This window comes from Xylaria bambusicola (assembly GCF_022495145.1).
Source record: "Xylaria bambusicola strain CBS 139988 unplaced genomic scaffold F5B22scaffold_10, whole genome shotgun sequence".
Taxonomy (NCBI): Eukaryota; Fungi; Ascomycota; class Sordariomycetes; order Xylariales; family Xylariaceae; genus Xylaria; species Xylaria bambusicola.
This window is the reverse complement of record NW_025953563.1, coordinates 423,069-447,741: the sequence shown is the minus strand read 5'-3', so window position 1 is coordinate 447,741 and position 24,673 is coordinate 423,069. Positions and strand designations below refer to the sequence as shown.

At 35.9% G+C, this 24,673-nt stretch overlaps 6 protein-coding genes across 6 annotated transcripts; 3 read left to right on the top strand and 3 right to left on the bottom strand.

Annotated features, from left to right (window-relative positions):
* Positions 1-108: 108 nt before the first annotated feature.
* Positions 109-1,214, bottom strand: F5B22DRAFT_644313 (NIPSNAP family protein; the record flags this gene model as incomplete). Its single annotated transcript, XM_047978408.1, has 3 exons — positions 109-593; positions 651-953; positions 1,025-1,214. 3 exons carry the CDS (start codon positions 1,212-1,214, stop codon positions 109-111), a joined length of 978 nt encoding a protein of 325 aa, XP_047833087.1.
* Positions 1,215-2,056: 842 nt separating this feature from the next.
* Positions 2,057-3,168, top strand: F5B22DRAFT_37246 (putative mitochondrial F1F0 ATP synthase subunit Atp18). The gene is made up of 4 exons (XM_047971171.1): positions 2,057-2,296; positions 2,358-2,387; positions 2,457-2,507; positions 2,574-3,168. The coding sequence occupies exons 1-4, from the start codon at positions 2,251-2,253 to the stop codon at positions 2,627-2,629; spliced, it is 183 nt and encodes a 60-aa protein (XP_047833086.1). The 5' UTR covers positions 2,057-2,250; the 3' UTR covers positions 2,630-3,168.
* Positions 3,169-3,575: 407 nt separating this feature from the next.
* On the top strand, positions 3,576-4,614 carry F5B22DRAFT_634883 (serine hydrolase FSH; the record flags this gene model as incomplete). Its single annotated transcript, XM_047977055.1, has 3 exons — positions 3,576-3,687; positions 3,816-4,027; positions 4,093-4,614. The coding sequence occupies 3 exons, from the start codon at positions 3,576-3,578 to the stop codon at positions 4,612-4,614; spliced, it is 846 nt and encodes a 281-aa protein (XP_047833085.1).
* Positions 4,615-5,003: 389 nt separating this feature from the next.
* F5B22DRAFT_634882 (PCI domain-containing protein) lies at positions 5,004-6,671 on the bottom strand (the record flags this gene model as incomplete). Its single annotated transcript, XM_047977054.1, has 4 exons — positions 5,004-5,633; positions 5,686-6,405; positions 6,469-6,525; positions 6,588-6,671. 4 exons carry the CDS (start codon positions 6,669-6,671, stop codon positions 5,004-5,006), a joined length of 1,491 nt encoding a protein of 496 aa, XP_047833084.1.
* Positions 6,672-7,880: 1,209 nt separating this feature from the next.
* Positions 7,881-9,069, bottom strand: F5B22DRAFT_644309 (uncharacterized protein; the record flags this gene model as incomplete). Its single annotated transcript, XM_047978407.1, has 2 exons — positions 7,881-7,894; positions 7,968-9,069. 2 exons carry the CDS (start codon positions 9,067-9,069, stop codon positions 7,881-7,883), a joined length of 1,116 nt encoding a protein of 371 aa, XP_047833083.1.
* A 12,596-nt stretch (positions 9,070-21,665) lies between these two features.
* F5B22DRAFT_597516 (uncharacterized protein) lies at positions 21,666-24,511 on the top strand. The gene is made up of 2 exons (XM_047974302.1): positions 21,666-22,426; positions 22,497-24,511. The coding sequence occupies exons 1-2, from the start codon at positions 22,054-22,056 to the stop codon at positions 24,308-24,310; spliced, it is 2,187 nt and encodes a 728-aa protein (XP_047833082.1). The 5' UTR covers positions 21,666-22,053; the 3' UTR covers positions 24,311-24,511.
* The last annotated feature ends 162 nt before the right edge of the window (positions 24,512-24,673 follow it).

Genomic DNA, 24,673 nt, shown 5'->3' with positions numbered 1-24,673 from the left:
AATACACTCGTGTGGAATTCCAAGCATAATTTCAACTTTGCTACCAAAACGTTCAAGGATCTTTGTGCCAAACTACTAGTGAGCAGAGGTAGATAGGTATGGTGCACTTTAAGCAACTGGTGACCATGGCATCGGGATGAGAATCCTCGACTTCATGGTCTGGATGAGAGGAACAGTCTTGTGAACTGTCTCAGCCCATCCCTCCTGCTTCCAGCTCTGCTCTCGTCGGACTTTACGTTCCTCGAGGTCCGCGAACTGCCAGAGATGGTGGACGGTATTCAGGTCTCCTATCTGAACAAACCAAGCGCCTACACCCTCCATTACCTCGCGCCGGGCCTTCAGGCCACGTCGCCAATGGGTCTCCCACTCTAGTAAATTACCTGGATGGAGTGTGTATGATCGTAGCTCGAATACACCACCGAGTTTTCGGGGCGAAGTAGTAGGCCAGAAAGAGAATTCTTGCATCAACGAGGTCTGTTTGTGCTTAATAAGCGACTTCAGCTTGGTATTGAACTCGTCGAAACCTGGCTGCTTCGAGATGCTGTGCAGAGAGTCGTGGTAACCTTGATAGCGCTGGTATTCCCAGATATGGACTGTCACATGTTAGCCGCCATGTTCCAGCCCTTGACGAACACAGAAAAGTAACGCACCGAATGTATCGCAGTCACCAACTTCGGTGCGCCAGCTTCCAACCAGATTGACCTTATTCTCCGACTTGGAAGCCATCTTAGGGTACCAATCGCCCACAAGCTTAACATACTCGTCCACCTTATCGGGCTTGACCTCATGGAAGACAATCGAATGGACGTATTTCCCTCGAGCTAAGACAGCACTGAAGCTTGCCTCGAGCTGTGCGTCCAACTCACGGCCTTCTTTAGTGCCATAGATGACACGGGACAGTAATCCATCGTTCTTGTCGGACTCGGTTTTGGAGGCTATCTCGGCCCGTTGTTCTAAAGCATAGCACGTCAGCTTGGTTCAAGTCATGATATAATTGGGCCGGGTAGGAAAGTACCGGACCTACTGGCTTCTCTCTCCTGTTGAGCTTTCACCAGATTCTCCCTGAACTCCTTCTGCTTGGAGTTGAATGACGCGACGCCGGTGGAGGTTACATCGGCTAGCGACGGGGTTCGCTGCTGGGCAGCTGTCGAGCCGAATGCTCTCAGAGAGCGGGGAATTGGCGCAGCTGCGCGAGCAATACCTCGGGCAAACATATTGACAGGTCTTCTCGAGTGCACCGCTGCCAAAGAGCGGTTGATGGAGAAGAGATGAGGGGAGAATATGCAAGATAGAAGCTGTAGCGACGAGAAAGAAAGTGGCTTGAAGGGAATTTGAGAGTAGAGAACCTCCTGAGAGTTGAAGCACCGAGAGCACAGAGTTGTTGTGGCGACGGTTGTTGACCGGTACTAGCTACAGTTGTGTGTGGGAAGGACAAGGACGTGTAATAGTAATTGACTGAAATAGCAGATTCCCCGCACCGCAATCGAGTTCAAGTCTTCAAGAAGGTGTCCTGGTTTGGGGGAAGATCAGAGGAAGATGGCAGAGGAATTCGCCTAGGTTAGAAGCTTGGAAGCTGGAGGAGAAGCTTGCCGAGGGATTAATCAAGCCACTGACTGCACTGCTGTCTTGTTCGTCTGGGCAGTTTGGGAGTTTCAGCAGCATCGAGTGTCACGTCACCCGTGCTATCATAGTACCGTACCGGTATCATACGTAGAGGTACCTAAGTACTGCCGAGGGTGGAAAGTGGGAAAGCGGAGGTGGAGCAGTGGCTGGAGCTAGCATACAGCTCCCTGCAAGTGGTAAAGGCTCTAGAGCAGATCTGGGCGTCTGTTTAGAGGGGCTCGAGGGGCTCAGAGGGACTGAAAGCTGGAGTTGCTGGCGAGCTAGGCCCGGATGACATCCAGAATGACATCAGCCCCGGTGGACACCAGCCAGAACCCCCGCTAATCCAACTCTGGATAGCGTCAATCCCCGGGCCACACCTTGCTCAGCCACATCAGGGACTTCAATCCGTCAGCCACATATCTGACAAGCCACAGACTTCCAAACGTCCGCAGCCCGGCCAGCCCGGCTAGCTCCATCAAGCCACTGCAAGGCCGCCACTTTTTCGGTCTCGGCTAAGGGATCTCGCAGAGCTTGACCTTCGAAAACCGCTCGCCTACTTGCCGTGACATCTCAATCCGATTCCCCATCAGCCGCAACCTCAACGCCGTCAACCATCCCCATATTCTTCCTCTCACTACCGTCAAGATGTGGTTTGGAATCCACCCCCTGAAGAAGTTCCCGGCTCCTATCAGTACGTCAATGGATCAACAAAGCCCCTGCATCTGCGCCCGCTGTACTAATCCCTCTCATAGTGAAGCCATTGGCTCCCTTCTTTGCTGCCGGTACGACACGCGCTTCCTGAGCTACGATCTTTTCTCCATATATACTCGAAATACCTAACAGAAGCCTAGGCCTGATCATCGCTTACGGTGTCAACTCGGCGCAAAATGCCATGATGGCGTGTATGTTCCTCCCCATAATTGCAAAGATCCGGAGGAAGGGACCAAGATGCTGACATTGTACCACAGCCGACGAGTGGAAGAACGACCCCCGCAACCCCGACGCCAAAGCCGGCAGCCACTGAGTTGATTAAATGGGAAAGGACAAGATCAATCGTCACATCATTTTATGTCTTGCATGATAGACGGCCAAAGCGATCCGAAGCATGGGCGAGATAGGAGCACTACTGTATCATAGATCTAAAGCTCACGGCTAGTCGAGAGCCGTGTTCGACCAATACCACAATCCCTTTGTGCTACGATGTTGCCATAACCCGGTGAAGAAGATTCTCGTAGGGAACCGACATGGTGTGATACATGACTTGGCGACAATGTTGTTGGCCTGGTGCGCTGAATGAATCAATGAAAACCTTTGAAATTGGATTCATAACATATACTTTAATTTGATACTATGGTATTTGCGTCTCAGCGACACCGTTATGTCTAGGTACAATATCGGTAACGTTTTGGCAAATTCCCTTGACCAGTGATACAGCATCAATCCATGGGATCAATGGGGTTATATAACCCGTCATTGCAGGATCAGGATACAGGCGGCATAGACTCCCGTGGCACAAAATTGTTATCTCAGTTATTATATCGACCATATCGTAGGCCATGAACTGATAGACACATGCCTCTTAGCCAATGATAACAACAGATTTATCGTCATGAGAACTCACCTAGATGACCATACGACTGGAGTACACAATTTCTCAGTGCCTTTCAGAGGCATATGTTTATCGGTGTTGCCGCATCTCTATCATATATCTAACCGTAGTTATTCGGAGATCTGTCGTAGAAATGGAGCCAGAAAATAGTCCGATAAGCTTTAGAACCGCAACGCTTACCAATCAGGTTACAGCAACCTCACCTCTGCAATTTCAACATTAAATATATATCCATAGACAAGGATCTGGGTAAAGTTAAGAAAGAGTGGCTGTCATGAAATTCGAAAGACTGATTCTACACCGTTTCACGTCGCCTTTCATTCGGTCTTCTTTTCGTAGCGCGTCACGACATTACACACTCATGGCGAGCGCGGGACAGCCAGCGGCCACAGCGCCAGCAACGATGGAAGAGAAAAAGCCAACGTCGAGTATCCCCAAGGGCAAGACGGAGCTGAAGATTCTCATGCTTCACGGTATGTAGCTATCTAGATGAACAGTACCTGCAAACATGACCATGTTATGTCCACCTTGTACATTCGTTCACACACACACACACTCACATATCACTCATCTCATACAAAGTATGCTAATACCATCACAGGCTACACGCAATCAGGACCCCTCTTCTCAGCGAAGACAAAAGCCCTCAACAAGCTCCTCATAAAAGCTCTCTCCCCGGCACCGCTGAACCTCCACCCAACCCTAATCTTCCCATCAGGACCACACCGGCTGCGGCCCTCCGACATCCCAGGCTACGTGCCGTCGGAGGACCCGTCTCAGCGGCGCGATGACGACGACCTAGACAACTGGGCCGTAAGTATCTCTTCCCCACCACCCTCGCTCTCCATCCGTCGTTTTCATCCTGCTCACCATCAAAGTGGTTCCGCAAAGACGACGCAACCGGCTCCTACGCCGGTCTAGACGACGGCATGCACCGCGTCGCCACAGCGATCCGCGAGGCCGACGGCGTGGACGGGGTCCTAGGGTTCAGCCAAGGCGGGTGCATGGCGTCGCTCGTGGCCTCGGCCCTCGAGCAGCCGCACCGCGCACCTGTCGCAGAATCCCAGCCCTGGCTCCCGGAGCTGCGCGCCGCGAACGGCGGACGCCCGCTCAAGTTCTGCGTCGTCTACTCTGGCTTCCACGCGACGCCGTCGGATCTGCAATGGCTGTTCGAGCCCGCCCTCGCGACCCCGACGCTGCATTTCCTGGGCGGTCTGGACACCGTTGTCGAGGAGAAGCGCAGCATGGCGCTGGTTGAGCGGTGCCGGGATCCGATGGTGCTGACGCATCCGGGAGGGCATTATGTCCCTGTCGCGAGGGACTGGGTCATGCAGCTGGCGGGATGGTTACGGCAGCGCTGTGTGGAGGCTGCGGATGAGGGGACTAAGGAGTCGTTGTGAGCTGCCGAGGAGGGGGGCAATAATAGCTCTAACGTTTGGTGTGGAATGTATTGTCAAGCACAGCCCAAGCGGTACTAAGGCTGCGGTAGATTTTGAATAGCTGATTATCTCAAGATCTACCTAGGTGAGAAGCAAGTTGGCATTGTTGACCGAGGCAAGCATATAGACAAGATTATAGACAGGCACAAGATAGACATGTCAAGATCGTAAAGAGGACTCTTTCAAATGGTTCCAACAGGCCACAATTATCTCTTGGTCTATGTTCGTAGTATACATTCGCATGTGATATAATGCAAACCCGGTTTGTGCCCATTCATAAAGCTGAACCAACCAGCAAAGGTCCAGCTGAAACCTCCAAATGCAATTACTACTCAGTGGTGGGAAACCAATCAAGCCTTTTTCTTACTCTTCTTCTCTTTACCTGCCTTGCCCTCAGGCTGGACTCCAGGCTGGATGCGTGCCATCATTTCCTCCTTGGTAATAAGATGGTCAACGCGCTCCAGTAACCCAAGTAGGCTCTTCATGTTATGACTCCATTCGTTGAGAACATCATCGACGTCTCTCGGCTTGGCAAAGCTAACAATTCGTGCAGGTCGGTCGATACGAGCAAAGACGGTCTTGGAGCAGACCAACTCGCTAATATACTTCTCCGTCTCGTCTTCCGTCAAGTCGAGAAGCTGTGTTAGGCGTTTCATACCGATACGGGTGTAGTATTTCGCTATGACACGGACATTGTGCTCGATAACTCGTTTGCGCAAGTCCTGCCACCGCTGGTATGCTTTTTCGTCTTTAGATTGATTAGGTTGGTTGTCAAATATATCGGTGCCACATAGATGAGGACCAAACTCCTTGGATACTTCAGGCCAGCGCATGAGTTCGTGCACTGTGAAAAGTTTGAGAAGCTCGGCATCTTCAGACACCTGAGTATTCCGAGTATCGCGATAGACACGTTGTAACAAATCGTGTTGTTCGTTATCATGGGGGGCAAGGATAACGAAGTAGATAATGCGCTGGAGGACCTGAAGGTGTGTTAATGGTGCAAGGGCGGAGTCAAAAGTGAATATAACATACAGGCTGGAGTTTCGAAGGATCTTCCTCAACCGCTTCGGTGTCAAGGACTTGTCTGTAGTGTTTGCAAACATCCAGATATTTGTCGTCATGTTTGGCTAGTAAGATTTGCTGCTCGTAGTACCTCAATTTGAGATCAGTAGTGTCATCGTCTACTTCCGGGGGCACCTCTTCGCCTCGCTTCTCCTTCTCTTCGCGAGCTTTCTTCTCCTTCTCTATTTGCTCCGACGTCTTCTTTGGCTTGCGTGCGAGGTACCGTGTGCTGATCTTGCGACTGAGGATGCCTGCCTGTGTCCAGTCGTTGTTTTCTATACATAACGCGACTTGGGCCAGAATGAACTCGGTCTTTTCTCGTCTATCCATCGATCCGAAAGTCTCAACTTGTAGCTCACACAGGATATCCATGGCAGACTTCAAATCGCCCTGTTGCTTCTTGATATCTGAAAGAATCTTGGTGACACGGGCGCGTTCCACCTCAACGAATATCTTGCCTTCCGTAACAGTTCGCAGGGTTTCGATTACTGATAACTTCGTCTCGAGATTGGGGGTGGCGTCGAGAAAGTTCATGACAGTCTGGACCATCTTGGTGATGGCCTGCTTGAGCTGGCCATGCTTCTTGGATAGGACAAGAACCTGGTCGTTCAGTAGGTTCCAGTTGCCGGCATCCTTGCAAATTGTACATATTGCAATCAAGGTCCGGGATGTTGATGCCAAATCCGAGGCCTAGAGACATGCCAATGTTAGCACCAGTCAGAGGCAATGGTATAGCTAGCAAGAAGCGCTGACCTGTCGGGTTTGTTTTTCGAAGACGGTAAGCTTCTCAATAGCAGCCTGAATATCGGTCTATTAAGTGTGTTGTTAGTGATGGCTCAGGTACGGAATTGTATAACAGAATAGACGCAGACCTTGGCCAGCTTCTCTGCCTCGGGAATCTGCTGATCAGCCTCCTTGCTGAAGTCCTTCTCGGGCTTCAGGCTCGGGTCCGCCATGATGTTGCGTTGTGGAAACGAGGGGATTGATCTGATTGTATATTGCACTCCTCAAGAAAAAACTGGCAATGATAGTATGTGACAACACAGCGCAAGTACAGCGCTGCGGATACACGGCGGGTAGGGCGGTAGGTATTGGTTCGGTGAGGCTAGACAAGTGAGGGATGATGATGATGCGAGCTAGGAACTGCGCAGGGCTACGAAGCTCCCAGGTGCCTACAGTCAGTGAGTGTAGCGCTGAAAAAAATGGGTCTGATTGCCGATGGCCAAAAGGCGTGGGGTACAGTATGATTTCCACTGTGCGAACATATGACTTTGACTGTATGAGGTTCATGCCTTTCAATTATCACGTGCTGACACGAGCTCGCTGCATCATGATCAACAACCACCTTCCCAGGGAATCAATCTGAAGAGTCCTCAAGTTCTGGAGATTATGCTCCTTTCGACACCAAATTTTCCTTTGGAGAAGCTATGAAATCAGCCGCGATTCCAAAGCAACAATGCTGTAAGCGCCAACACTACGCCCGCCGTGCTGCTGTGTATTGGTATGTGATGTACCGGATTGTCGACCAAAGAAGTTACTTAGATCGCTTTCAGCAAGGCGCGAGTAATGGAGGCAAGTTGGGTAGAATTGGAGGGTCAAGTCACATCCTTTCATAAAAGCGACGTCTCAGCAGGACAGCGAGTGTAACGTCAACTTACGCATTCATCTACTGCGAGTTAGAACACAGTGGATGCAGACGACCATCATGACAGTATTCTGGAAACAGTAGTGAACTCAATTAACTGAAGGTCTAGCCAACATCTCCCATCAATATCCTTGACATTCTTCCTTACCAGACGATCGGCGCCGGATGCTCATATCTCTCATCCCTAACATGCTCATACCTAACGCCCATTAATAATAACATGTAGATAAAGCAATGCCAAATAACCAAGCTCCTTCGCAACGCAGATACCGAATTATATGTCGTTACACAGAGAGCCAGTCAGCAATATCCTGGAATATTATCTCATAGCGACAAACATCGTCGAAGACAGCTTAATGACAATGGACTCGAATCTCTAGCATCAGACTAGAAGGACATAATACACTAGGTTGAGTCGAAAAGCCCTAAATCCCTAGTCGAAACATGATAGGTGCTTCAGATCCCGTTCTCTGAGATCTATCGTTTCTGAAAGAGCAGAAGTAGACGAGCCATTGCTCCTTCAAATATGGGCGTCTGTTACACAACTCAATATTGTCAGCTACCCCCGCTACTTGTTTTCATAACAATATCAGCAGAGGACACTTACCTGGTTGAGGTGCACATGGGTCGACACCAAAGTTGACTGTTACGCACTGCCATAAGAAATGTTCCCATGTCCCTTCTTCTTGCACTCTCTTGACTCGGTCAATAAGGTGCCGAGCTGACTCTGCCTGGCAACGGTAGCTTCCGAATCTCCACTCCAGCCGCGTGAAGTCCGTACTGCCCGCCAACTGGACAACGACTTCGTCCTGCCAAATGATGTCATCGGATCGAAATAGCATCGCCAGGTACTCCCGATTGACGATGGAACTAGGCCCCTCAATGTGCAGGACGCGGCTGACGGGACTGGGAGGTCTCGCCCTAGTTCTTATTCTGTTGTGGACGACGCGTGGCATGTAGCCGTTGACCACAAATGTGCCGTCATGGTATTGTCTAAGTAGGCTCTGAGCACCAGCCACGTCGAAGAAGACAATCTTGCTGGCGGACGTCATATGACCTTGCTCCGGTGGGTTGACGACGGCAGCGTAGACCTTTCCGCAGTTACGGACACTACCTAGAAGCATCCTGTGGTCGAGGTTGGGTGGCAGGTTCGTGATCCAGACCGACGTGTTGAGATCATCTGGGATGTTAGCCGGCTGGTTGGCACTTAGAGTTGGATCCCCCTGGTAGTTGGGCGAGACACGATAAACTAGACTCTGGATCTGTGCACGCATAGCGGCCTGCACTGGATTCTGGGTGGGAATAGCGTTGTCGGGCACTCTAAAGCGCGGCATCGGGGTATAAGGAGGTGCAACAACATTAAGCCCAGGCTGACCGTATAATGGACGTCGCTGCACCTGAGTCGGTTGGGCAAAGGGTGAATAACTCTCTGTTGTAGGCACATTCTGAATAGTTGTTCCTCTTCCCAAGTGGATACTGGAGGTGTTGCTGGCGTCGTCAACAAAGTTGTTTTGAAGGTTCTCATTCGTGTTGTTGTAGTTGGGGATGATAGGAGAGTAGAAGGGATTTGGAGGATCTCGATTAATGATGGGATAGTCGAGGAAATGCGTGTCTCTACGAGGTCCTCTTTGAAAGATGAGGTGATATCCTTCAGCCTGTGGAGGGTCTGCGTTGACAGCGCCTTGATGAGTGAACGCTACGTTGTTCATGATGCGATAATCATTCATAGCTTAGAGTAGAACTTGGTGTATCGAGGACCTCGCTGGAGCGTAAAGGCCAATTTTTTTTAGGTAATTAACGAAGAGCAGCAATGTCGTTAGTGTTCGGGCGTAGAGGCGGCAAGCTGGTTGGAAGACACGTGGTGATGGTGGAGGTACATTCAAAGCAAGATATAGAGAGCACGGGCAGGAGGCAGCAACACAGCAACCGCCCGTACATTTTTGAGCCTGGGGCAACTCGGCCCGGCAACAGTCAGAAAGGCATCGTCACGCTAGGTTAGAACCATTGTCACCTATTGATAAAGGGGACTATGTACGGCTTTTATCGATTCAACGCGTCAGGTCTGTACTGAGTAATTGGTTTCTAGAAGTATCAAGAGCGCTTCGACAACTATGATTAGTTGCCTGATTGCTTTGTCCATGAGTTGAGGAGGCTTCTGGATCTCACGTTATTTTGGGCGTGAACACAACGGGGTAAAGGAGTGTTCCACCATTCTGATTCACTAGTAATATCTTTGAGCAAGAATCACAATATGAAAAGAAACAACATGAGGAATCAAACTTGACGTAATTAAGAATGATTTCCACAGTTTCTTTCTTAGGATTATTCTCCCCTGTTCCGAAGTGGGCCGAGTGCTACTCGATTATAAAGGACCTTTAGACATACTCATGTGTTATATGAAGGGGTAACGTCAAGCAGTATGTCACGAAACAAGCAGAAAGGGACGAATGAGGAGAACAACCATAACACCTTTTCGGGAACATTAGCTAGCCGGAATTGAGTATGAGTGTCATAAACATCTTCCTTTTCGCCCCCAAGTCTCTACTGCAGGCAAGCATACTTTCCTATCTTAACAAAGGGCGTGGAAACAGATTTCGGCAGCGCCATGGCGGTAATAACCCAAGGCACCTTCTGGGGCTCCCTCGCGACCTCGCAGGATAATCACCGCCAATATGAAATCCATCGCCTGCAGACGGCGGCAGCCGCATTGAAATACTTGCTGCCCCGGCCGTGCTTCCAGCCTTATGCTAACTTGTATATTCCTAGATCCCACTACGTATTCTTGCGTGGACCCTTACGAAGCGAATTGATTGTATCCCATTCGTCCTATGCGTCGCAAAATCAGTTGAAACTTTCGATAGCAATGACTTGATTCATCTCAATTTACCTGTGTAAGCTCTCTCGGAAGCTCTACAACAAAAGCATCCTCTCCCATCTATAATTATTAGAAAACACTCCTCAAAAGACCGGGGCATATTTGATGTTGAAACGTAGCGGCCAGAACGAAGAAGCGTACTTACGTCAATTTTGATCACTTGATTAGGAAACACACCTTTTAAGAATGTCTCAAGGGTATCTTGTCGTAGCCAACGGGTTCGAATAATTTGTACCGGCATTTCGTCGTCTGATTGCTGCCCATATACGCAAGGCTTGGGTTTCGGCGTTGATGGTGCTATTGCCAATACTAATGTAGTCGTGCTGACGAGTTAGTTACGGTGACCACCTACGTGAGGCACACATCCTCGATTACTTCGCCCCCACGACCTATTTATATCAGGAGATCCCTTAAGAGGGCTCGGGCCGACAAGCATAGGGAGGCACAGATGGCTTGTATGTCAAACTCAAGGCGGCTTTCAATTGGCCGAGTCAATCACGTGGCACATATTTGTTTGCCTCGACACAAAGTCGCCTGTGGTCCGTCATACCGCCACGTTTGATATCATGGCCAGTTGTCAGGAACAAAATATGGCTGTCCAGTTCACTATGTTGCTCGTGTCCCATGATAGCAGGTATTGCTCTCTCTCTCTCTCAGAGGTGTGTCCACATATCTGTTGGCCCTCTAACTTGATGGCACGATTGCCTTCAATCGGTGAGCGTACCCTAGTATGAGCTCGCAGGGAGGAGGAGAAATTTGCACAGTGGTAGCCGATTGTGTTAAGCTGCTATGTTTCCAGGCGTCCCGGGACTCATCCAGGAACGCATTTTAATAGGAGACCATATGCTAGATTATAAAGCCGCGTGAAAATTTCCTCTGCCAAAGGTAGTTGAGATCAACGAGCATACAGAGTATGGGTGGTATAATATAATATGTATCCACCTGCTCCATTCTAATAGCCTGAGAACCCCCGTGACGTCCAATTTCATTAAATATCTCTATACCACTGCCAAGCATGAATCACACCTGATTAGGGGTAACGCCACTTGAAGAGGTCTTAGCATTTGAAGTTAGTGAAATGCTACTTACCTAAGGTATACGAGCGTTACATTCATCAGTTCTACGCTGGTAAGAGAGGTGCGAAGACCGTCTTATTTGCATGGGCAATGCCTTCGTGTCCCTTCGTGCCACTTGTCAACGCACGGTAAGCAAAAACCCTGCCTCACGACCACCCCCTATCACGACCACCCCCCCTGCCTACTAATTACCCAACTTCTGAAGCGATTTTCTCAAAGAATACGTTGTTCGCGATGCTTTTTTTGGTGTTTTCAATTAGATCTATTATTTCTAACCTTAATAACCTCTTCTATATTAATATCTTCGCGTTTTAAAATATATTAATTAATAGCTTCGTTAATATATATTAAATAATTACGTAATTTATATTTTACCTTTTATATATATATTATATAAATAAAATTATTATTAAAACCTATTTTAATTATTTTTTATTTAACCTTAATATTTTTTTAAAGTTTAACTTTTAACATTTTAATCTTTATTTATAAAAATGTAATAATTTTAACCTTTTTATTAAAGGCCTTATTAACCTTTATAAAAAATAGCCTTTATAATAAATTATTAAACGAAAGGAAGGTTTAAGTTAATTTTTATATATTAACCTATAATTATTAACTTTTAAAAGGTATTTTAATTATAATTTTCGAAGCTATTTTTAATAAATTAAATATAATAGGTTATTCTTTAATTATAAATATTAATATTATTACTTTTATAATATCTTTATTTTTAAATATTATATATTTTAAAAATAATAATATTTATTAATTTTTTAAATATATTCTAACTATTTTTTATACTTTTTTTAATATATTTAACTTTATTATATTTTTATATATAGCTTTATATATTATTAATATATATTTTTTTAAAGGCTTTATATTTAAATAACTTATAAATATTTTTTATAGTTTATTTTTTAACTTTTTTTTTAATAAATTAAAGATTTTAATATTTAATAATTATAATATATAATTATAATAAGGTTTATAAAATAAAAGTTAAATTTTATTTAAAAGGTAAATTTAAAAAAAACTTATTATTAATATATAATTTATAATTATTATATATTAATATATATTATATATTATTATAATAGCTTTAAATATAAAGTATAAAAAGGTTTTATAATTATTTTAATATTATAAAATTATTAATTTATTTATTAAATAAATATTTAAAGTATTAATTTTTAAATAAGTTTTAATTTTAATTTAAAAATTATTAACTTTATATTTATATATCCTTTTAAATTATTAATAATAATAAAGTATTATTAATAATATTAATAGTTTTAAAAATAATAATTTATTTACTTTTTTTAATAGCTTTTTTAAAAGTTTAATATAAAATAAAGTTAATAATTATTTAATAATTATTATTAATGCTTTAATTTATATTTATTTTATTAATATTATAAAAATAGTTAAAAAGAATATTTATAATTTTTAAAGTTTTAAAATAATTAAAAAAAAGGTTATATTATATTATAGTATTTTAAGGCTTTTGGAATATATATACTTTATATATATTATATACCCTTCCTATATATATTTTAAAGGAGATTTTTCCCTTTTTTAAACTTTAATCTTATTAAATACCTATTATAAAATTAAAAAGACTTATAACATTATACTTAACCTTTAAGATTTAACCTACCTATAATAATTTTAAAGCTTCCCCTTTAAGGTTATTTATAACGTTATTAATTACGATATGCTTACGTATAAATAGATAATTAAAGTTAGCGCTTTTTTAGGAAATTTAGATTAAGGAAAGTCTTTAATAATAGTTTAAGGACGAAGCTAGTATAATTTATTTCCGGGAAAATAATAAACTTAAAATTAATTATTAAAATTTCCTAATAACCCTAATCCGATAAATAAAGCTAACGCTTAATTATTATAATAAATAAATGCTTAACTTTTAATTAAAATTGTAAAGCTAAAGAAATAACTTTTTAAAGAAAAGAAGGTTGCCCAAAGTTTGAAGGCAACCTATACCCCTTCCAAATTATATTCGAATAAAAGAGGAAAAAACTTAAAAACATTAAGTTTAAATAAATTAGAATATTGCTTTAACCTTAATAATTTATAAATTCCTAGTAATTAATAATATTATCGGAATTAAAAAAAGGGTAATCCTAATAATAATAACCCTTTATTATTTAGCTTTAATATAAAGTATAGTTAGAATAGTTATATATATTAATTATATTTGAATTATATATATTATTATAAATGCTATTCCTTTAAGGAAGTTAATTTAAATTAGCTTTTTAAATTTAATTATAACCTTCTTAATATAGAATTTATTTATTTAAAATAGTTGGAATAAATAAAGGAATTAAAAACTATATTCCATAAGGTTAATTATAAGTTTAAAACTAATACCTTTAAAATTCTTTATATATATAATAAAATAGATAGGGATTATAAGAATATATATTAAATTATAAAGAAAAAGTTTAAATATATAAAAAAAAAGTAAATAAAATTTAATTAGGATACGTTTTTAAATTAGATTAAAATTTTACTATATTAATTATCCTTCCTATAGGTTAGCATTAGTATATAATTTAAAAGGGCTATATAATATATTAATTAAAACCTAAAACTTTTTAACTAATATTTAATTAATATTAAGAGTTAAAATTTAAAACGAAATACAGGTAAAAGAGCTTTATTATACTATTAAAAACTAAATAAACCTTTATAAAAGGAATTAATAAATTTTTATAACCCTTTATTAAAGATTAGGATTAAAATAGTTAATATAGTATAATAATATTAGGAATTAATAAGTAAGGATTAATAAGCTAATTATAAAAGAAAGAAGTTTAAATTAAAGAATATTTAAATTAATAGTAGATTACTTATAAATATAAGCTAAAGTAAAAATAATAGCTAAGCTATTAATAATAATTATAAAAATAGATATAAAGGATATAATGGTAATAGTTATAATAATAGTTTTAACTATAGCTATATTAATAGTTATAAAAGTAATAGTAATAATAATAATTATTAAAGTAATAATAATAGTTATAGTTATTAAAGAAATAATAGTAATAGCTATTATTAATGTTTTTAAAGTTTTAACTATTAGGAAAACTATTAATTTAATAACTTTATTTTAAAAAGTTAACCCCCTTTTAAAGCTCCTTCGAATTATTTATAAAGTAATAATAAAAATGGACTAAACTAAAGAAACTATAGAAAAGTAATTTGTTTTAATTATAGGTAATTAGGCTATATTGCCCTAAACTGTATTTAACCTAAATAAAACCGGAACTTTAATTACATAAGCTATATAATATAAAAGTGGACCATTTAAAAAGTTTAAATAAATGAAAAGTAGAATAAGGCTAAAGATAAATAATAATTACTATATTATTTTTATATTTCCCTTTTATTAAAATGCTATAATTTTTTAAAATATAATAAATAATTAGGAAATGGACTGGAAGCTTAATATCTTTTAAGCTAATAAAAGGCATTAGGCTAAATCTATCCCTTTATATATTTATTATATATTATTTTTATACCCCTTATATAATTTATATATTTAGCTTAAAGAAATTACCTTTATAAACTTATATTAACCTAGATTTTTATATTAAATATAATTATATTAGCCTTATTTTTACATTTTATTATAAGTTGGAAAAAGCTTCTTTTTAAACCCCTTTATTATAATATATTGCAGGCGGTAGTTTTCCGTTATATAGGGCCTATTAAGTTACTTACGAATTAATTAACAATTATAGTATTATTTATAAGTTTAAACGTATATATATAGCTATTAACCATAATTATTGCTTAAAAGGTAGCTTTATTTTATTATTCCAAACTACCTTAAAGGATTAAAGAATTATATTAAATTTAGATATAAATTATTAGTTCTTTAGATTTAAAGCTTATTACTTTAAAATATTTATCTTATATTAGTTTATAAAAGCTTATAAAAATAAACCATATTATTAAACAATTATCCAATTATTAAAATTAATTTAGTTAAAAGAGTTGGAATTATATATATTTTATATAGGATTTAATAATATTTTATAAGAGTTTTATAACCTTATTAATTTTTTTAATATAAATAAAGTTAATATATTTCTTTATTTAAAAAGAGGCAATTTAGCTATTAAACTTAAAGAAAATATTATAGTTCCTTATTATCCTATATACCTTTTAATATAAAATAAATTTAAAAAGCTATAAAGGTAATTAAATAAGATATTAAAGGTTAAAAAATTAGAAAATTAATTAGCTTAATTAAAGTACCTATCCTTTTTATTTTTAAAAAAAATAAAGGCTTACGTTTATATATAAACTATAAGGAACTTAATTATATTTTATATAAAAATTACTATACTTTACCTTTTATTTTAAAACTATTAGATAAAATCTTTTAAGTAAAGATATTTATAAAAATTGACTTAAAGGATGCCTATTATTATATTTATATTTAAAAGAAAAATAAATAGAAAATAACTTTTTATATTTATTATAGCTATTATAAATTTTTAATTATACTTATAGGTCTGTTAAACGCTTCTACTACCTTTTAAAATTATATATAAAAGGTATTTAATAATATTTTAAATATTTTTTATATTATTTATTTAAATAATATCTTTATATTTTTTATAAATAAGGAATTATATATAAAATATATCCGGGCTATTATTAAAAGATTATAAAAAGTAAACCTTTATATTAAGCCCTTTAAATATTAGTTTTATTAAAAGAAGATTAAATTTTTAAACTATATTATCTTTAGCTAAAGTATTAAAATAAATCCTTTAAGGATTAATATAATTAATTAATAACCTATCCTAAGTTCCTATAAAGAATTATAATAATTTTTAGGGTTTTATAACTTTTATTGCTGCTTTATAAATAGGTTTTTTTAAATTATATTACCGTTAATGCGTTATTTAAAGAAAGGTACATTTAAAATAAAAAAGGGTTAAATTTTATTAAATATAACTATAGTAAAAGTATTTAAAGATCTTTAAGCTATATTTAAGGAGGTTATTTTCCTTATATATTTTAACTTTAAAAAGTAAATATTATTAAAGACTAATTCCTTTAAAGTAGCGTTTATAGGTAACCTATTTTAATAGGATAATTAAGGTATATTTAAACTAATTACATTTTATTCCCGTAAGTTTTTTAAATAGGAAATGCAATATAATATTTCTAATTAAAAAATGCTTATAATAGTAAATTGCTTTAAATATTAATAGTATTACCTTTAAAGAAGTTATTTATTAATTAAAATATTAATTAATTATAATAATCTTTAAATATTTATAAAAACTTTAAAGTTAAATAGGAAATAAGCTTATTAATATATATATTTAACTCCTTTTAACTTTATTATTAAATATAGGGCAGGTAAAAAAAACAAGGCTAATTTACCCTTACGCCGCCTTAATTTTATAGCTATTTCGCCTATTAATATAAATATTCTTCCTATATTAAAAAGGAAAATTACTATAATATAGCAATTTAAAGTCCTTAATCCATACCTTAAAGTATTAGCTAATAAGTTATATATTATACGTATACCTATTAAACGAACTATTCTCATATAGGTAATCACATATAAACAAACGCGAATAGCTATAAGTATTAAAAAAAGTAAAAACCTAGAGCTATTTAAAGATTTAGGTAACTTAATTTTAAAGGTTTAATGGAAAGATCTTAAATATTAGGCAATTTTACGTTAACTTAAAGCTAGAAAGGCTACGGACCCTTAATAATTAATAAAAAAAAACCTAATTTACTATAAAAAAAAGGTTTATATTTCCTTTAAAAAGTTCTTCTATTTTTAATTTATTAAATTATATTATAATTAACCTATTATTAATTATTTTAATTAAATTTATACTTTAAAACTTTTACATTATAAATTCTTTTAAAAAGATATATAAAATAATATTTAAAAATATATAAAATCCTATATAATCTACTTTAGGATAAAGGTAAAATACTATTAAGAATATAGTAAATTAAATACTTTATTAATTCTTAATTAACCTATATAGGAACTTTTTATAAACTTTATTATAGGTTTGTTTAAAACCTTTTATAAAGGAAAACTAATTAATTTTATATTAATTATTATTAATAGATTTATTAAATTTATATACCTATTTTTAATTAATATTATTATTACTTTAATAAAACTAGCTATCCTTTTTTATAATAAAATTAAATATTTATATAATAGTTTATAGGGTATAATTTTAAACAAAGGTACTATTTTTATAAGTTAATTTTAGTTTAACCTTTATTATTACTTTAAAATAAAACGATACCTTTTAATTATATTTTACCTTAAAATTAATAATTAAACGGAATAAATAAATTAAATAATTAAAGGTTATTTATAATATTTTATTAATAAAGAATAAATTAATTAGCTTTAACTTTTTTTATAAGTTTTTTTTGCTATAAATTTAATAATTAATTTAATAATTGGAAAGTTACCTTTTAAAGCTTTATATAGCTATATTTTTAAATTTAAATTATTTATTAAGGATAACTTTATATTAAAGGGAATCCTAACTATATAAGAATAATTTAATAAGTTAAAAATAATTAAAAATAAAATAATAAAGCAATAATAAATTATATTAAAATAATATACGGAACATTATAATAATAAATATAAATTAATAACGTTTAAGGTTAAAAACTTAATTATATTATTAATAAAAAATATAAGGTTTTATTATAAAAAGTTAATACTTAAATATATAGGACCTTTTAAAATTATAGGTAAAGTTAATTTATAAATATATTATATTAATCTTTTATTATAATACGTTTATCTTTACCCTATTTTTCCAATTTAATTAATTAAGCTTTAAATTATTAAATATAAATATAGTTTACCTATATTAAACCTTAAAAATAATTTAAAAAAATAAAAGGTTAAAAATATAATAGGTAAAATAATATATAATAACGATTAATACTATAAGGTTAAATAAAAAGGCTAGCCTTTTAAATATAATTAATAGGTATTATAATTTAATATTTTAATATTAAAGGTAATTAAAAATTTTAAAAAACATTAAAGTTAAAAATAAAAGAAGAAAATTAAAAATAATAAATTAGGTATAAATTAAAACTATATTTAATATTATTAATATAAAATATAAAATAAGCTTAATAGGATTTTAAAAATCCTAAATTAATTATAAAAAAATAAAAACTAATTATTTTAATATAAAAAGAATTAAACCTTTACCTTTAAAATTAAAAAACTATTACATTTTATTATTAAACTATATATAAAATAAAATCAAATTTAATAATTATTAAAATTAATAATATTATAAAGCTTTATTTAATTATAAATATTGCTCTATTAAGTATTATTATATTATTTAATTATAAAAGTTTTTACTTTTACTATAAATAATAAAATAAAGGTATACTATATAGTTAAATTAAGATCCTATAAATATATATATATAAAAATTACTTAAAAGTAGCTTTAACGTTAAGCTATATTTTATTTAAATTAAAAATATATATAAAAAAAATATAAAGTAAAATTATTTATAACGTTAATTAGGATAAATATAATTATATTATAAGTAATAAATTATTATTTAATAATAATATAATTATAATTAAACAAATGCTTTTATTTAAATATAAATATAATATTATTATAATATATAATAAGTTTAAAATAGGTATAAAATAACTTTATACCTTTTTATTAATTTAATTATTAATTATATTAAAATAATTTTAATAAATTAAAAGAAGGTATAAATATAATTTAATAAAGTAATATTAAATAGCTATAATATTAATATAAAATTTAAATAGGCCGGATTAAAATTCTATTCCATTATTATTAATAGCTTATATATTATTAATAATTATTTTAAATATAAATGTTTATTAACTTTATTTAAAAAGTTTAATAAAGTAAATAATTTTAAAAGTTATTATAAACGGAAGTTAAATTTAAATAAATAATAATTTATATATAATATAAATATAAAAATATTAATAGGCTTATATATTTAATATACTTTAATATATTTATAATAATTAATGGAGCTAAATTTATTAAATAAATAATTAAGTTTAAACGGAAAATTAAAGTTAAATTAATATATATATTTAATATGCCTAATATAACTATAATATATTAATATAGGTAATATAGCTATAAGGTTAATATATTTATTATAATATTAATTCTTTATCTTTACGGATTATTTATATTTCTTTTGGGGGTTTTTGCCCTTAACATCCGAATTACCCCTATAGTTCGAATAATTATTGGGCGGAGGGCCAGCGGATCCGCCGTAATCCTGGCCCAAACCGCCCTTTCCGTTATTATCGTCGTTATCGTCGCCGCTTGGTGGCGGTACTGGTGGTGCTGGCAGTAGCGGCATAGGCGTTTCGTCGTCGGTACGTTCCTCGTTCGCATCCTCATCATGCTCGGATGGCGGTAATAATGGTAGCGCTTTACCCTTACCGCTACAGGTAATACAATCGCTTTTCAGGGCTAAAGCTTTACCCTTTCCCTTTTTACCCTTAGGAGGTATAATTTAAACGATAATAATAATAATACAAATATAATAAAAAAAGAAAGGGAAACGAGGTAAAGACGGAGATAATATAATAGTTTTTAGCTAAGATTAATTTTTAAAATTAATAATAATTAAAGAAAAAAGAAAAAAAGAAGAAAAAAAGTTAATAAATAATTAATAGGAATATATATATAAATTTTATTATAAAGGTAATATATAGCATATATAATTTATAATATAAATATAAGCTTAATACCTATATACCTTTATTATAATAAAGTTTTATATAAATAAACTATATTAATATATTTATTATAATACTTTATATTATATACTTATATAATTGGACTTTTTATTTTATACTTAATTAATAGATTAATTATATATTAAATTAAGGATAACCTAATTAAAAAGAAAGGAATAATTATTATATTATAATATTTTAAGGCCTTTGGAATATATATACTTTATATATATTACGTACCCTTTTTATATATGCTTTAAAGGAGATTCTTCCCTTTTTTAAGCTTTAATTTTATTAAATACCTATTATAAAACTAAAGAGATTTATAACATTATACCTAACCTTTAAGATTTAACCTACCTATAACAGGTTAATATTAATTATTATTATATTATTAATATATATATAATTAATAAATTATAATTTAATTAATTTAACTTTATTATTTTAAATTAAAAAATATATATATTACTTTTTTTTAAAGCTTTTATTATTATTTAAAATAATTAATATATATTTAGCTATAAATTTAAATTTAAAAAATAAAGGTATAAAGTTTAATTTAACTTATCCTATTATTTAATTTATTAATTAATATTTATAATAGGTTAATAAAGCTTAAAGATTAATATAGGTTTATTTTTTAATAGGAATACCTTAAAGCTAATAATATAGGTATAATTTATTAATATTTTAAATATATATTATTATTTAAATTAAGGTTTTAAATTAAATTATATAAATAATAGCTATAATATAATAATTTTTAAAATTAAAAGATATAATAATAAAAAGGAATTAATTTTAAATAAAATAAAGATAAAAAGTTATTATAAAACTTAAACGCAGTTATATTATTAAGTAATATTTAATTAGGTAGTTGGGAATCAAAGCGCATTTTAGGGTACCTAGGGCCCTGGTCGTGACGGGGGGTGGTCGTGAGGCAGGGTTTTTGCTTACCCTATACTTTAAATATAAGTAAGGGAGGGAGATAACACGCCCTGTTCTGAGACTTACATGTACCACATTCAACCTCCCTGATTGCTCTCCTCAGATTGCTCTAAGTACGGTGATGGGTATTTTAGACCTCGACCTCCATATTATAAGTATAATTAATAATTTATAAAGGTTCCTTTTAAATCAAGGTAAAAATAGCTTCATTAATCTATAAAAATCTCTCTTTGCATCCATTATAGGACTCTAGCATCGGTCATACCGTCTCCGATCGCGGGCCTCTACTCAGTCTACTCATGCCTTAGGCCAATTGCAATATAAGACTCAATTACCTCTCTAAACCATTGATAATCTCCCGCTCAGTTAAAAGGACTGTAATGTTATGTCAGTCAATTTTGCGTCCCAGTAATTCATGCATAGAAAAACAATGAACTCACTCTTTAGATCAATCAATATGAGAGCACAGTACCGATAAATATTTGTTGCAGAGAAGGCCCCAAAATCTAGCATGAGAGATGTCTCCTTTCACGTAAAAGAACGCTGCTTTCGCGCGGTAAAACATGGCGTTGCATCCCATGTATTGCGATTGGTTGGTTGTGCCGCACTGCAACCACATATTGTTGATAATAGTGAGGGGAAATCCAAGCCGCGCGGGTATCAGAAACATGCCGTTGAGCATGACTCACCATCGATATAGCGCACACAAAGCTTCGGAGGCATCTCTTTATCGTTTCTTCGCTACATCATGTGATTTGTCCTATTATAGCCATCTCTATACGCAATATTACATAAGTTGAGGTCGTACTCAGATGCAGTGAGACTGCATGTACCCGCGATCTCAAGTGGTGGCATCAACCCCGCAAGGCTCGACGACTCCCTCGTCCATCGATGACTGATAATTGTACAATATGCGTTTGTGTTAGAACTTCGGTCAAATCCCCTTTACCGCTGAAAGCAAGATGCCACCTAAAGCCAAACCACATATTGCTACCAAATGTACGGAAAGCATAGCGGCCCTACATCTACTTCACTACGTCCCAGCTCAACCATCCTCGAACTCGGTGACAAGTATCCAATCCAGGGAAGCCGGGTATTCTATCCCTTTTGAGGACGAGCGTCGATTAGCCAGCACTCTTGCTTTCCTGTCATGTATAGAAAATGATCCGGACCATATTCCTGCAGTGTGCATACACAGCACACGGAATGAAAAGTTCTTGAAGGTTCTACTTGCCGTGAATAGGAAAGGAGGGCTTGCTGAAGGATGGAAACAGTATGCGTCGGATGTAAAAAGGGGGTTCGACCGAATCGCAGCTATTCTCAAGCACGCCAATGGTAGGGTTCCTGCCCACTTATGTCGTTGTTATCATGTCTTAATTCTTATTATGCTGATATACTCTTCTAGATCTTTCTCGAGACACTGAACAGAAAGTATTCACCGAAATCATCCAACTCTGCAAGAGTCGCATCCTTGACCGGCTTCGTTTTCAAAGGAAGAAGAAAGGTCGTCAGAAAAGCAAGGAGGGAACGACCATTGCGGGCGGTCTCAAGCCAGTAGTGGATTACCTCCACAATAGCCCATCTAAGAATGAGAAGCTTTTCTTGGAGCGGGCAAGACAAGTCCTGAGACTTGCTAGTTCCTGGACGAAACACTCGACTGATCAAGAATTGGAAAACCTGGTTGATGCTATAAACTCCCTTAGACAAACCGAAGAATTTGAGGCTATACTGGAAGCAGCCTTTCGTCGTGAACCAAACTTGCAAGTACGGTTCTATCTGTCGAACATGATCCGGAAAGTTTCAAGATATCGCGAAGCTGCTAGAATTCTACGTCGGCTAGCACGCAAAAGTTCCCAAGTGCGACAAATGCAGATTGTTATAGTTGAATTACCAACTGAGGCATTCAAACGTCCCACAACCGACAGCAACTACCGCGCAAGCATCCAATCTACAATATCTAGAGTTCAGAACCTGAAGGGCAGGCTGAAAGATGTTAATCAAATCTGTAAACTGCTCCAACTATCAAGAGTGGAAGCAAATGGCCAGTTTGATGATAAGTTCAAAGACATCTCGAAGAACTCGAAAGTGCATGCTGAAATCCAGCTTCTCTATTACTGCGAAACCACATTACAAGGAAAGCCCTTACCCCGAGTAATCTGCTCAAGCAAGAGTGCATGTTGGCTCTGTAACGATTTCATACTTATGCATGGCAAAATACATACCCCACGGTCTCACGGAAGACTATACCCAGGATGGCGGCTACCTAATATTATTCAAAGCGAGTGGTGCAGTGATATCGCAGCAAGATTTAATCAACGTCTTGAAAACAAGATAGCAGAAAGTCTAAAAACTTTGCATGCAAGGAAAAAGCAAACCAATTACCCTGAACCCATAGAGAGCGAGTTAAGTGTAGTAACTTGGCTATCTTTACCGATACAACCAAAGGGCCGCCTACTTTCAAACAATGTCACCGGAGGCAAGAAGACAAAACAACTCGAAACCGTCTCCCTGCACGATTCCCCCAAACAGTCTGTGCTAGTGACTGTGGTAGAAAAATCTAAAGCCCCTTCGGAGGAGAGATCATCAATTGATGATGCAGAACTCGAAACTCTCGCAGGTAACGAAAACACTTCTCCCATAGTGCTCGCGGCAGTCGTGTCTATATCTTCGGGCTCTCCGGTCGATGTCTGCACAGCATCAGCAGACACGAGCCCAATACCTCAGGAGTCTCCGATCGCTACGCAGGGCTCTTCAGCGACAACATCCACCGAGACAAAAACTCCTAACGAACCATCGCCTCGTCGTAGCGCATCCCCCGTATCCCCAGACGCCGAGCCATCCACGGGCTTCGCACGGAATACTTCAACGGCATCATCAGCCCCTCCTGAGAGCGCGACCCAACAGCAAGCCAGGACGTACAGTGTAGCACGAGGCGAAATCTCATCAGTGTACAAATCAGGTCCTTTGAAGCTCCAGTTCGAGTATGCCGGCAAACGCAATCATCAAATACAGGGTGAAGGCTCCTCCTGTAAACAGCTCTCCTGTACAGCGGAATGGCTTTCATCTGGAGACATTGAACAGCTTAAGACGCGAGGTGTTATTGCTATTAATCTCGACACTGTGACTGCAGAGGAAATTGCTTACAAGACAGACGACGAGAACAATATGTATCTGAGGCATGAAGAAGGGGTCCTTAGGTTGAAGATGCGGCCAGCTTGATGTCTTCTTTGAAGATTTGCTTTGAATGTGCACCGTGTTTCTCATATCTGTTCAGAGGTGCTTGATATGGTTTTTTTCAGCCACAGTGAGCTGACTATCACTCTAGTGATTAATATTTAGCCCAACATTTAAATAATTTTGGCCATATAGAATAATAGTTTATCCATACCTAGTCAGTTATTTAAGAGGTCATGAATGCGTAGTAAAAGTTTATCTAATTGTTTACGGGGGGTTTTTTTTTTTCACTTGAAAATAGTACCAACAGTTGCTCGGCAACATATTGCCATAAGTACCTAGAGAGTAGATGCCAGCTAGATACTTTGCATGCAGTGTTGGCACTTGTTCGATACCTACACATGCAGA

Excerpts from the sequence above, each read along its gene's own strand:
- F5B22DRAFT_37246 (XM_047971171.1), top strand. The coding sequence starts at position 2,251 with ATGTGGTTTGGAATCCACCCCCTGAAGAAGTTCCCGGCTCCTATCA. Across the intron at positions 2,388-2,456 it reads GGCTCCCTTCTTTGCTGCCG|GCCTGATCATCGCTTACGGT; the intron begins GTACGACACGCG and ends ACAGAAGCCTAG. Across the intron at positions 2,508-2,573 it reads GCAAAATGCCATGATGGCGT|CCGACGAGTGGAAGAACGAC; the intron begins GTATGTTCCTCC and ends ATTGTACCACAG.
- F5B22DRAFT_597516 (XM_047974302.1), top strand. The coding sequence starts at position 22,054 with ATGCCACCTAAAGCCAAACCACATATTGCTACCAAATGTACGGAAAGC. Across the intron at positions 22,427-22,496 it reads TATTCTCAAGCACGCCAATG|ATCTTTCTCGAGACACTGAA; the intron begins GTAGGGTTCCTG and ends ATACTCTTCTAG.